The sequence below is a fragment of the Jaculus jaculus genome, chromosome 13, assembly GCF_020740685.1.
Source record: "Jaculus jaculus isolate mJacJac1 chromosome 13, mJacJac1.mat.Y.cur, whole genome shotgun sequence".
Taxonomy (NCBI): domain Eukaryota; kingdom Metazoa; phylum Chordata; class Mammalia; order Rodentia; family Dipodidae; genus Jaculus; species Jaculus jaculus.
Genome location: NC_059114.1, coordinates 38,733,085 through 38,746,518, shown reverse-complemented (window position 1 = coordinate 38,746,518; position 13,434 = coordinate 38,733,085). Strand labels below are relative to the sequence as shown.

At 39.5% G+C, this 13,434-nt stretch overlaps 1 protein-coding gene across 4 annotated transcripts in view; it reads right to left on the bottom strand.

Moving 5' to 3' along the window:
• The window catches only part of Prelid2 (PRELI domain containing 2), a 140,176-nt gene that overhangs the window by 85,291 nt on the left and 41,451 nt on the right, over positions 1–13,434 (bottom strand). For all 4 annotated transcript variants that reach the window (XM_004664715.2, XM_004664714.2, XM_045133166.1 and 1 more), the window contains one exon: positions 8,033–8,138. In XM_004664715.2, coding sequence (XP_004664772.1) covers positions 8,033–8,138 — 106 coding nt within the window. The remainder of the gene's footprint in view (positions 1–8,032; positions 8,139–13,434) is intronic.

Here is a 13,434-nt window from a genome sequence, read left to right as displayed (position 1 = left end):
GAAACTCAGCCCCTAGGAACACCTTTGTAGATACTCTGAGAATCTTAAAAGCAACAATAACACCTTAAGCTCCTACCCTGAAAATATATAACATCAAATCAACTGATACAGCTAAGAATACCCAGCTAGCTAGAAAATCCAAGCATTAACTTAATCCAAAATGCAAAAATACATACATTATAACACAAGAAACACTAAAAAGCAAGATGATATAAATCCACCTAAAAGTATCAATGCATCAGAAATGACCTCCAGTGAGAACGAGTTAGAGGAAATGCCTGAGAAAGAGTTCAAAAGAATGATTGTAAATGTGTTCAAAGAGGTCAAAGAACAAATCAAAGGAATCAAAGAAGAAATCAAAGAGCAAGTCAAAGAATATGCAGGACACCAATCTGGACTAAATGAGGTCATAGAACGAATGGACCTAACAGGACATTTCATCCAAATGCTGCAGAATATACATTCTTTTCAGCAGCACATGGAACATTCTCTAAAATAGACCATATATTAGGACACAAAGCAAATCTTAACAAATTCAGGAAAATTGAAATAATTCCTTGCATTCTATCTGACCACAATGGAATTAAACTACAAATCAGTAGCAAGAAAGGCTATAGAGCATACACAAAATCATGGAAACTAAACAATACACTACTAAATGATGAATGGGTCAATGAAGAAATCAAGAAGGAAATCAAAAAATTTATAGAGTCAAACGATAATGAGATCACAACATACCAACATCTCTGGGACACAATGAAGGCAGTTCTAAGAGGTAAATTTATAGCTTTAAGTGCCTATATTAAGAAATTAGAAAGGTTGCAATTAAACGACCTAATGCTTCACCTTGAAGCCTTGGAAAAAGAAGAACAAGGCAAACCAAAAATCAGTAGATGGGGAGAAATAATAAACATTAGGGCAGAAATTAACGAAATAGAAACAAAAAATCCAAAGAATTAATGAAACAAAGAGTTGGTTCTTTGAAAGGATAAACAAGATTGATAAACCCTTTGCAAATCTGACCAAAAGAAAGAGAGAAGAGACACAAATTAATAAAATCAGAGATGAAAATGGTAACATCACAACAGATGCCAGAGAAATTCAAAAAATAATAGGGACATACTATAAAAGCATATACTCCACAAAGTATGAAAATCTGAAAGAAATGGATGATTTCCTTGATCTGTATGACCTACCTAAATTAAATCAAAATGAGATTAATCCCTTAAATAGACCTATAACAAACATGGAGATCCGAACAGTTATCAATAATCTCACAACTAAGAAAAAGTCCAGGCCCAGATGGATTCACTGATGAATTTTACCAGACCTTCAGGAAACAACTAACACCAATGCTTCTTAAACTTTTCCATAAAATAGAAAAAGAAAGACTCCTACCAAACTCCTTCTATGAAGCCAGCATCACCCTGATACCAAAACCAGGCAAAGATAGAACAAAAAAAGAAAATTATAGACCAATCTCCCTCATGAACATAGATGCAAAAATTCTCAACAAAATATTGGCAAACAGAATACAAGAATATATCAAAAAGATCATTCACCCCGACCAAGTAGGCTTTCTCCTTAGATGCAGGGATGGTTCAATATACGCAAATCTATAAATGTAATAAATTGTATAAATGGGTTGAAGGACAAAAATCATATGATCATCTCATTAGATGCAGAGAAAGCATTTGACAAAATCCAACATCCCTTCATGATAAAAGTCCTACAGAGACTGGGAATAGAAGGAACATATCTCAATATAATAAAAGCTATTTATGACAAGCCTACAGCCAACATATTACTAAATGGGGAAAACCTGGAAGCTTTTCCACTACAATCAAGAACAAGACAAAGGTGTCCACTGCTCCCACTTTTATTTAATATAGTACTGGAAGTCTTAGCCATAGCAATAAGGCAAGAGACACACATAAAAGGGATACAAGTTGGAAAGGAAGATGTCAAGTTATCATTATTTGCAGATGGCATAATTCTATACATAAAGGACCCTAACAACTCTACCAGCAAACCATTAGAGCTGATAAATACTTATAGCCATTTAGGAGAATACAAAATAAACACACAGAAATCAGTAGCCTTCCTATATGCTAATAACAAACACACAGAGGATGAAATCAGAAAAGCATTCCCATTCACAATTGCATCAAAAAAAAAAATTAAATAAATAAAGTATCTTGGAATAAACCTAACTAAGGAAATGAAGGATCTCTACAATGAGAACTTTAAAACAGTCAAGTGAGAAATTGCAGAAGACACTACAAATGGAAAGACATCTCTTGTTCTTGGATCAGAAGAATCAATATTGTGAAAATGGCAATCTTATCAAAAGCAATCTACCACATTTAATGCAATTCCTATCAAAATTTCAATGGCAATATTCATGGAAATAGAAAAAAAAATCTAAAAATTCATTTGGAAGCACAAATATCTCTAATATCTAAAACAATATTGAGCAACAAAAATAGGGTTGGTGGTATCATCGTACCTGATTTTAACCTACACTACAGAGCCACAGTAACAAAAACAGCATGGTACTGGCACAAAGCAGACTTGTAGACCAATGGAACAGAAGACAGGAGCCAGATGTAAGTCCAGGTAGCTATAGCCACGTGACATTTGACAAAAATGCCATAAATACTCATTGGAGAAAAGACAGCCTCTTCAGCAAATGGTGCTGGGAAAACTGGATCTATATCTGTAGAAGGATGAAAGTAGATCATCTTCTCTCTTTCCATGCATAAGAATTAAGCCCAAGTGTATTAAAGACCTTAACATCAAACCTGAAACTCTGAAACTGCTAGAGGAAGAAGTAGGGGAAACCCTTCAATATATTGGTCTTGGCAAAGACTTCTGAATATAACTCCAGTTGCTCAGGCAATAAAACCACAGATTAAAAGCTGGAACCTCATGAAATTACAAAGATTTTGTACAGCAAAGGATACTGAATAAATCAAAGAGACAACCTACAGAATGCAAAAAAAATCTTTGCCAGCTTTACATCTGGTAGTGGATTAATATCTAGGATATACAAAGAACTCAAAAAATTAAATAATAAGAAATCAAAGAAGCCAATTAAAAAATGGGCTATAGAACTAAATATAGAGTTCCCAAAAGAAGAAATATGGATGGCATATAAACATCTAAAAAATGTTCTACATCCCTAGTCATCAGGGAAATGCAGATTAAAACTACATCAAGATTCCATCTCACTACTGTCAGATTGGCTACCATCATGAAAACAAATGCTGGCAAGGATGCAGAAAAAGAGGAACCCTTCTACACTGTTGGTAGGAATGCAATCTGTCCAGCCACTATGGAAATCAGTATGGAGGTTCCTAAGACAGCTTAAAAATAGATCTACCATACGACCCAGCTATAGCACTCCTAGGCATATACCCTAAGGACTCATCATACTACCTTAAAGATACTTGCTCAACCATGTTTATTACCACTCTATTCACAATAGCTGGGAAATGGAACCAGCCTAGATGTCCCTCAACTAATGAGTGGATAATGAAGATATGGCACATTTAGACAATGGAGTTCTACTCAGTGGTAAAGAAAAATGAAGTTATGAAATTTGCAGGAAAAATGGATGGCTCTGGAAAGGATTATACCAAGCGAGGTAACCCAGGCCCAGATAGCCAAATGTCGCATGTTCTCTCTCATATGTGGATCCTAGCTATAGATGATTGGACTTATGTGTAAGTAGGAAGAAAACTAACTAGCAGAGGCCAGTAAGCTAGAAAGGAGATATAAAGGGAATAGAAAGGAAGGGACGGGGTACTTAATAGAAGGGTATTGTATATATGTAAGTAGAAGAATAAATTAATGGAGGTGAAAAGGCCTAAGTGAGTTTAGGGGAAGAGACTGAGTAAAGGAAAGGTGGAGCAATGACTAACCAAAATCTAAGAGTATATAAATAAGTCATATGGAAGCCTACTTTTGGGGGGTAATGGAACACTCATTAGCCATAGATTGTTAGTAGAAAATTTTCAATGCCAGGGATGGGATACCGTCCTGTGAGTTGTTGGCCACAGAGGTCCCCGATGCCCCAAAATTACAGACCATTGCTAAGGCCCTTGGTTTCCCACCAGGAATAGATGGTAACACCCTATTGCTGAAGATTTCACATACTTAGACTTCAAGGTCACTGAAAAATTCTGCTGGAGTTTAGCTGAAAGCCTCCTCCATGTAGACCAGCTGACAGAAAGCTGCAAAAAGCCATGTTGCATGAAGTTAAGTGGGAGAGAAATCACCAGTGAAGATACTCAGCAGTGGACACTGTAAGCCTTAGATTTTGCCAGCCAGGCCAAAAGAGCCAACAGGTGCAATAGTGGCATGTCTGTCATGGTGGAAACCAAATGCCCTCTAATTGGACTGGAGGCCCACTTCTTGGGAGGGAATACGTCCCTGATACTGAAAACCTACAACAGGGGGTAGCCCTACGTGAGCCCTAGCGGTGTAATGTCTGCTGCTGTCTGGCTAAATGTATATACTATGCTCATCAAACTGCCCAGTAGTACTTCTCTTAATGTTCATACCCATACATTAATGCTACTCTCACTTTTGATAAAGAACCTTCTCTTTTCAGATAGCAGTGACCTTGGGATGACTCAGAAGGCATCACAGTGCTGGGAAGAAGTGACAAAGGAGTACTCAGCACTGCAATATATCTATCACACCTTCCAAGGTTCAAGGTCCATTGTGGAAGAGGTGACAGAAAGAATGTATGAGCCAAAGGAAGGGTAGGTCTCCTTACAACATGCTCCTCCAGACACAAAATGGCTTGGATATTCATGACCTCACAGTGCCTGACACTACCTACATAAGACAGTCATATCAGGAGGAAAAGATGACAACATCAAAATAAAAGAGAGACTTATTGAGAGGAGAAGGGAATATGATGGAGAGTGGAGTTTTTTTTTGGGGGGGGTTCCTTTTTTTTTTTTTTTTTTTTTTGGTTTTTCGAGGTAGGGTCTCACTCTGGTCCAGGCTGACCTGGAATTAACTCTGTCATCTCAGGGTGGCCTTGAACTCATGGCAATCCTCCTACCTCTGCCTCCCAAGTGCTGGGATTAAAGGCATGCACCACCATGCCCGGCTGAGAGTGGAGTTTAAATGGGGAAAGTGGAGGGAGGGAGGGCATTAACATCGGTTGTTTACAATCATGGAAGCTGCTAATAAAAAATAAATTAATAAAAAAAATCAATATGGAAACTCCTGAAAAGGATGAAAATACAGCTACCAACTGACCCAACTAGTTCTCTATTGTGCATCTACTCTAAAAGCTTCACTGTTCATTGTAGAGATACTTGCACAACCATGTTTACTGCTGATCAATTCACAATAGCTAAGAACTAGAATCAACCCAAATGTCAATCATTTGACGATTGGCTAATGAAAACGTAGTAAATATACACAATAAAATTATACTCGGCAGTAAGAAAAAAGTGATATAATAAAGTTCGTAGGAAAATGGATGGACCTGGAACAGATCATACTAAGCTAACTCACACAAATGCCACATGTAGTCCATCTTGACTCCTAACCTGGAACAGCTTGAGCTGCAAGCATAGCTGACAAGCAACTTGAGGGATGGATAAGAGGAAGGAAGGGCTTGGAGGGAGGAAAATGGGAAGGTAGGGGGAGATACATACAAAACTAAATCCAAAATACATTGGTATCATAAAAACCTTCCTCCTGGATAGCAATCTAAAAGATATAACCCTCAATAGGAGCGTGGAGGGATCGTCTGGTAAGAAGGGCCCTGGAGATGGTGGGATAAAGCCTAACCCTAAAATATTTGGCTCTGGCTTATAACTCCTAGTACCAGAAATTGGTAAATTGGTTGCAGCCTACATTGAGCTATTGATTGGAGAAACCAACAAGGTCCCCAAAACAAGACAGGCTTCTGTCAAAGCACTTGATTACCCACCTGAGGTGAAAGGTAAGACCCTACTGCCAAAGATACCATATGCTGCCAATGCAGAACATCTAGAGATCTGGCTGAATCTGGAAGGAAGCCAGATCCCAGATGGTTAGCCCATATTGTGCTGGAAAATGCCACATGAGCTGCTGGGGAAAAATGGCCAAAAATGTTGTGAGCAAGCAGTGGATCCTGCTACATGAAAGCAACCAGTCTGACAAGAGGCACACACCTGTACGATAGTGAAACACAGCCTAGGTGGGTTATCAATGGCTTTCTGATTAGCTAAGAAATCTGCTCATTGGAAAGGAACCCATATCTGGAACTGGGAACCAAGTCAGAACCCTAAGGAGGCCAAGATAGGGACTCCAGTGAGACGATCCCACTAGTCTTTGGCCAAAAGTGTGGCTACACCCATCAAAATCTAACTTAACAACATTTATCTCCTTTAACCTATCACAATCTCATTCTCCATTAGAGAATCTATTCTATTGTTTGTTTGTTTTCAGAGAGCAGCAAGAACCAAGGGCAACCAAAATCTATCAACAAGACAAGAACAGATACTTGACTTCCTGTCAGGAGATGAACACCCCTCACACATCAGCCAAGGCCCAGGTGAAACCACAGAGGAACTGGTGAGATGAACAAGAGAGCTGCTTCCATGGTGAGCCTGACAACCTGCACCAGAGTGATGGAGACGGACACTGAGGACACTCAGAACATACCAAAGCAGAAATCCAGAAGCTGCTGAGAGCTCAACACTAAAGTAGACTTAAAGCACATCCACCATGGCTCAGGGAATTTTGAGGAAAAGTAGATGAAAAGAATGTAAGAGCCATAGGGTGGAGGTGAGTATCCAGAGGCATTGCCCCCTTCCACAATGACTGACTGCATTTCTCACAACTCACAGCCCACAATCCCATGGGGAATACCAGCAATTCCACTAAAGAAGGCTCTCAGTGGAATGGTGGCAGGCAGGAGGAAAATTATGGTACCAACACAGGATATATCCATACAAAGTTTCTACTTAACAAAAATAAAATAAAATTTTAAAGAATAAGGGCTAGTAGTAGAGCAAATTGAGAAAATAACTGAGGTGGGGAAAAAAATTTTGGAAGGAAATGTTGGGAAACTGGTAAGTGTCCATCATGTTTGCAAATTATTAAGTTTTGGAAGTTATAGTTAAGTAAAAAGAGGAAATGACATAGGAATAAGAGGGAAGGTAGATGGCTGTAGCACAAGGTACACAACAGAAGAAGCAGGAACAGCCATCTACAACTTAACCAAAGTGAAGTAAGACGACTCAAGATAATTCTGCAAAAGAGAAAATTGAAACAGGAAAAGATGAGACCGGGTGATGGAGGGATCTGGTGGCACAAAGCACATGGTGGGGAGGAGTCCAAGAGCGGGGTGACAGGTCCAAGCAGATTAGAAGTGTGGCTCATAGGCGCCACTGGTGCAGAAGCTGCTGAGATGGCAGTGGTGCAGCTATGACCTGCTCTCAGGAAGCTCAGAGCAAGGCACATGGGACTTCACGTTAGATCAGGGAAAGTAGGACTCTGACGCTTGAGACAAAATCCAGCAAACTGACAAACAAGCCAGCTGCTTTCATGATCTATACACTACATGGTAAGGATTCCCCATAGTCTCATATATCCTTCATTAGCATATTTGAAATGTAATGAGCCAAAAGAAGTAACATTTTAGTTTGTTTGCTTTGATTTACACTTATACAATTGGAGAAATTATTTGTGGAAATATTTACTTCTTAACTACATTTGACTCCTCATCTACTCATTTTTTTTATTTTCAATTTATTTTTAAGAGGCAGATAGAGACAGAGAGAGAAGGGGAGAAGAAGAAAGAGGGAAGAAGAGGAATACAGAATGGGTATGACAGGGCCTCCAGCCACTACAAACAGACTCCAGATTCATGTGCCACCTTGTGCATCTGGCTTATGTGGTTTCTAGAGAATTGAACCTAGGTCCTTAGGCTTTCCAGGCAAACTCCTATTCACCCAGTTGGAATCCCCATGGTTTCTGAAATTAATATACTGGTTCAGAACAGAAACAAGCTTACCTTCTGAGCTCCTTGTTTTAAGAATGCACTGGCAAAAGTTTCCAAAATACAGTTGAGAAACCCAGCTCCTGTAATGGAAATCCTGCCTCTTTGAATAAACTCTGTCCTAAAAAGCAAGCAAGAAAGAAAGAGAGAGAGAGAGAGAGAGAGAGAAAAGTTCATCTTTGATGTCACGCAGCATTTATATATAAAAATCAGACATTTCTAATAATAATAATGAGTAATTGCCTGTTAAAAACATAAAAAATTGATTTAAAGGTGGAGTACAGTTATATAGTACAAACAAAAGTCATTCAAATTAAAGAAAATGTGCTCCCTCCAGACATAAAATGGCCTGGATATCCATGACCTCATAGTGCCTGACACTACCTACACAAGACCATCATAAAAGAAGGAAAAGATCATGACATCAAAATAAAAGAGAGATTGATTGAGATGGGGAGGGGATATGATGGAGAATAGAATTTCAAAGGGGAAAGTCAGGGGGAGGGAGGGTATTACCATGGGATATTTTTTATAATCATGGAAAATGTTAATAAAAATTGAGAAAAAATAAAACAAAAAAAATCTTTAAAAATGAGGCTTCATTAAGTGAACTAGTTAAAATTGTCTGCATTAAAAAAAAAAAATACTCAGTGTTGCTGGGCGTGGTGGTGCACGCCTTTAATCCCAGCACCCAGGAGGCAGAGGTAGGAGGATCGCCGTAAAGTCAAAGCCACCCTGAGACTACCTACTTAATTCCAGGTTAGCCTGGGCCAGAGTGAGACCCTACCTCAAAAAACCAAAACCAAACAAACAAAACAAAACAATCTCAGTGCTGGGCTGCAGAGATTGCTTAGTGGCTAAAGGTGCTTTCTTGCAAAGTTTGGGTTCAGTTCCCAAGCCACCCATATAAGCCAGATGCACAAAGGGGCTAAGGGACTAAGGGGCTAAGTGTCTAGCATTCATTTGCAGTGGTAAAAGGCTCTGGCATGCCTATACACACACATAAGTAAATATTTTTAAAGTAGTCAATGCAGAAAATGTTTCCCTGCTTTCTTATATCTCTATGGAAATGAAATGGGAAGCAAGTCTCTTCTGTACATTTGCATGTATATAAATACATGTACATATGAACACACACACACAGGATTACCAGAGAAATACCAGATCCAACAAGCTGTAACTTTAGTAAAAATAGCTTTTAATACCTTTCGCTGTTTTGTTCAGTGCTGGAGATTCAGGGCTTCATGTAAGCTAGGTAAGCACTCTACCACTGAGCAACATCTTTAGCCCATTTAGACCTTTTACATTTATGTTGTGTACACAGTAAAAAGGAAGCCTTCAGAATTCTCCCATCCCCACCCTTCCACCTTCCTCTTCCTGCTCTTTGGCAGAATCAATCTCCGCCCCTCCCCCCCACACACACTTTGCCTGACTCTTCCTGCACTTGGGTATACACACATTCTTATCCCACCCAATCTGACATTATGCCTCCACCTTAGCAGCTTCTTAAACTTAAGCCTATTTAAAATGATTTGCTCATGTAAAACTATATACCAGTGACACTAATCTCTTCTGTCTTTATTCTGGATTAGTCAAAGTAGAGTTTTACAGTGATTTTAATATTTAAAAATGAAAAGTTGAGCAGTCCCACACTCTTGGGAGAGATGAACTCTTCAATCCTCCAGGCAAGCATAGGTGAGGGATTAATAAAAATCTCTCATACATCATATTCTAACCAATATTTCTTCCTGCCACTTTTAGTGAAGTGAGTTCTCAGAAAAGAACGCTCAGGGTTTGTCCACATATCAGAGAATAACAGGGCAGTAAAGTGAGGTCATGCCCTTGCCATCCATAAGATGAGAGTTTATCCTATTATATTTTAAGACTGTCAAAGAAGAAAATGTTGCACTCTCCCACAATAACTCACTAACAAAGCACAGCAGACATTTCCTTCTTACAACACATAGCTAGCCCAAATCCCTCTGGTGTGGATCAGTCTCCATTTAGCTGTTTCTGAAAGCCCAGCTGGTAATGTACAGTTTCAGATGGTGCTTTTTTTTAAGACAGAAAAGATGAAGGTATATAATGACAGACGGATGGATAGATGGACAGATGGATGGAATAAACTGAAATGTCAACAAACAGAATCTGCAGGCATTAGAACTACAGATGCTATTTATTTACTATGTTCTTCTGTGGTTTACAAATCTTATATAAAATATATACTACTTAGTCAATCACTCAATATTATTGTAGGATCCTGAATATCATTTTATATAAATAAACCATGCTTTTGAAAACTAGGTTCTATGCTACCAAGAGCCATTTTCAGCAAAAGTGTCCGCTAACTTTGGATTTGCCTTTTATTTACACACTGTTAAAGTACTTCTTGGCTTTTCTTCCCTGCACTATGAAATCTCAGTTCATCGTGCCTTGTTCTGAGACTCTCTCCCTACACTACACTTGGAAGTATATGGCGTTTCACTCAAGAAGCATACATGAGGCTACTAAGTTGGGTCTTCCTACACCTGTCTTTCATCATTTTTATGACTTTATATACTCCAGGTCACACATGCTCCTCAAAAGAACTGCACAGTGGCAGTGTTTGTCACATACTAGGCAATGCATCTTCAGAGAATGTTATACTTTGAAATTATACATGAAAATACTGTAGTAACCAGACATTAAGTAACTTACTGACCTGAGTCAGATACTTCGTGTCAAGCAGGTTCATGATCCACCACCTCATAACCCTCATCCTCCTCTGATCTTGGTTCATGAGCAGTCTAGGAAATTATCAATCCCAAAAAGTTTGACAGTCCCCTCTCTATAAGCAGTCCCACATCCAGCAGTCACCAGATTACATTTGGTTTACTTCCACTGACCCTCAGAAACCCAAGTCATTCTCTCCTCTCTACTACCTGATTGCCACACTGTCCTTTCTCCTCCTGTGACCATGGCAACTGGCCCCCAGTTGTCTCTACCATAGAGTTTCCACACTTCACACTGCCCAAAACTCAGTGACCATGTCCCAGCCACTTTACTGGGGTTCAGAGAATAAGCCTGCATGCTCAAACTTAAATTTCCAAGTCTCAGTCATATCATTGCACATAGTTGCAGGTAGTTTACTGAGGTTCGGAGAAAAGCCTGGATGCTCAGACTTTCAGTTACAAGTCTCCATATTGTTGCATATAACCTCAGGCCGTTCATTTTGGTTGCTACATAGAATTCTACTGTTTGAAAACACTCCACATTATTTATCCACTCTGCTAAAGATGATAGCTACAATGAGCTCCACTTAGATCTATTATCAACTGTGAAATTGTGAAAATAGTTATAATGCTTCTAGGTATATATATGCACAAACAACTATAGAATATCAAGCAAATATCTGGGCTGGGGATATGCACAATTTTAGCTATAATGAGATTGTCAAGTATTTTATTAATGGTTTTATCAATTTTTTCATATTAATTTAAATTTCAATAACTAGAACATGGTAAGAAATCAACAAATTTGTTTAGGAAAGAAAGAATGGAGAGAAGGAAGAGAGGACAGGAATGGGACAAGGAAAACATGTATAGTGACACCAATACTTCTGTCAGGGAAAGGAACCATCTGCTAAGGTCAGTAGGGGGCAGCCTTTCCCCCACTGCGGGATGAGCCTCCACATACCTGTGTGTGGGCCTGGCTTGGATCTGAGTCCTCTCTTGACTTGTCTACTAACAACAGAATTCAACATACAAGGCACAAGAACCATGACAGACAGTACATGGCCCAAACCTCAGAATGCCTATATAAGAATGCATAGAAGAATACACAACCAAGACTCCTGTTTTGAGGTTGTTTGATTTTTTTTTTAACCTTTAGGTTTGGAAAAATTAAAAAAGTTCAGGAAAAACATGGACCAGGAAATAATCCACAGAGCACACAGATACCAACTCTGAATCCTCAAAAACACAGTTCCTGGAAAAGTGAAATCTCTTAACGAGATCTGTTTCTGAATTACTGGCTGACTAGTTACGACATATCTTGCCTAATTATTTTAATGATGGGAATTTAATTAAAATGTCTTTAGGTGGGAGAAAAGGTCCACAGATATTCTTGTGGTGGTGACATCTCAGTTCCAATCATAGACTATAGAGTCTTCTGTAACCACACAGAAAAGGGGTGCTGCACAGGAGACAGGGGGCCTTCAGGTTAACATGCTCACTACCTACGCAGTTCCCCACAGTTAACATGTCTACAGAGATCCTTCAGCTCAGATACACATACACCACACCAAACTATGTGGTCTCTTCCAAGCTGTTTGCTGAAACCAATTTATGTATAACTATACATCCTCAAAGAACCCATGCAATTTATACAGCTGTCAATAAATGTCATGTGATTTCAAGCCCTAATGTATATGTTAGTGTTGTGCTTATATAAGGATGTAAGAAGACATGGAAAACCTCTAGATGTATACATGCATATAGCCTATGCTCATCTAGACAGACAGATTATGGGATGCATTGTAGTTACCTCCTCATTGCTGGGACAGAACACTTGACCAGAAGCAGCTCATGGAAGACAAGAGTCTATTTCACCTGACAGTCTCAAGGGGAAGTTTCATCATAGCAGGGAAAGCATGCAGTACTGCCTCTTGCTATTGTTGACACAATGTTCCCCAAAGGCTCAATGTGGAAGGCATGGTCCCCAATGCAATGAGAGGTCTAACCTAACTGATGGAAGAATTCACTGGTGGATTCATAACTGTATGGATAATTGAGAGGTAGTGGAAACTATATAAGGTGCACCTGATCACAGGAAGTAGGTCATGATGGCATGCCCTGAAGGGTGTAACTGTGCCCACCACCCCCCCTCTCTCATTACTGGCCATATGAGAAGAGCAGCTTTGCTCTACCATTCCCTTCCTACATGATCTGTGCCTGGCCACAGACTTAAAAGCAATGGAGCTAGCTGACCATGGAACATAACCTCTGAAATGGAGAGACAAACAAACCATGCACCCACTAACTCCTCCTTCCTCAGGTATTTTGACACAATAACAAAACTACAGCACACTCAGAGAATTCAAGCTAGAACTAAGCTGAGCCCTCCTCCCTGTGACTAGCTGCCATGCTGCTGGGAAATGCTATGCAGCATGTGAGAAAAGACACCAATGTCTTTACCAGCAGTGGGTGCTGCAAGCTACAAAACTGGCCACCCAGGCAAGATATGCTGAGTAGTGAAGTAATGAAATGTATGTTTATGGGGTAACCAAGTGCTCTCTGATTGGATTTGAGGCCTGTTCCATGAGAGGGAATTCATGCCTGGTACTGAAAACCAAGCACAAAGCCTATAGCTGGGAAGGTTATAAGCCACAAGGGGAAACTACCACTGTTGTTTGACAAAATGGATTGATTGATTGATTG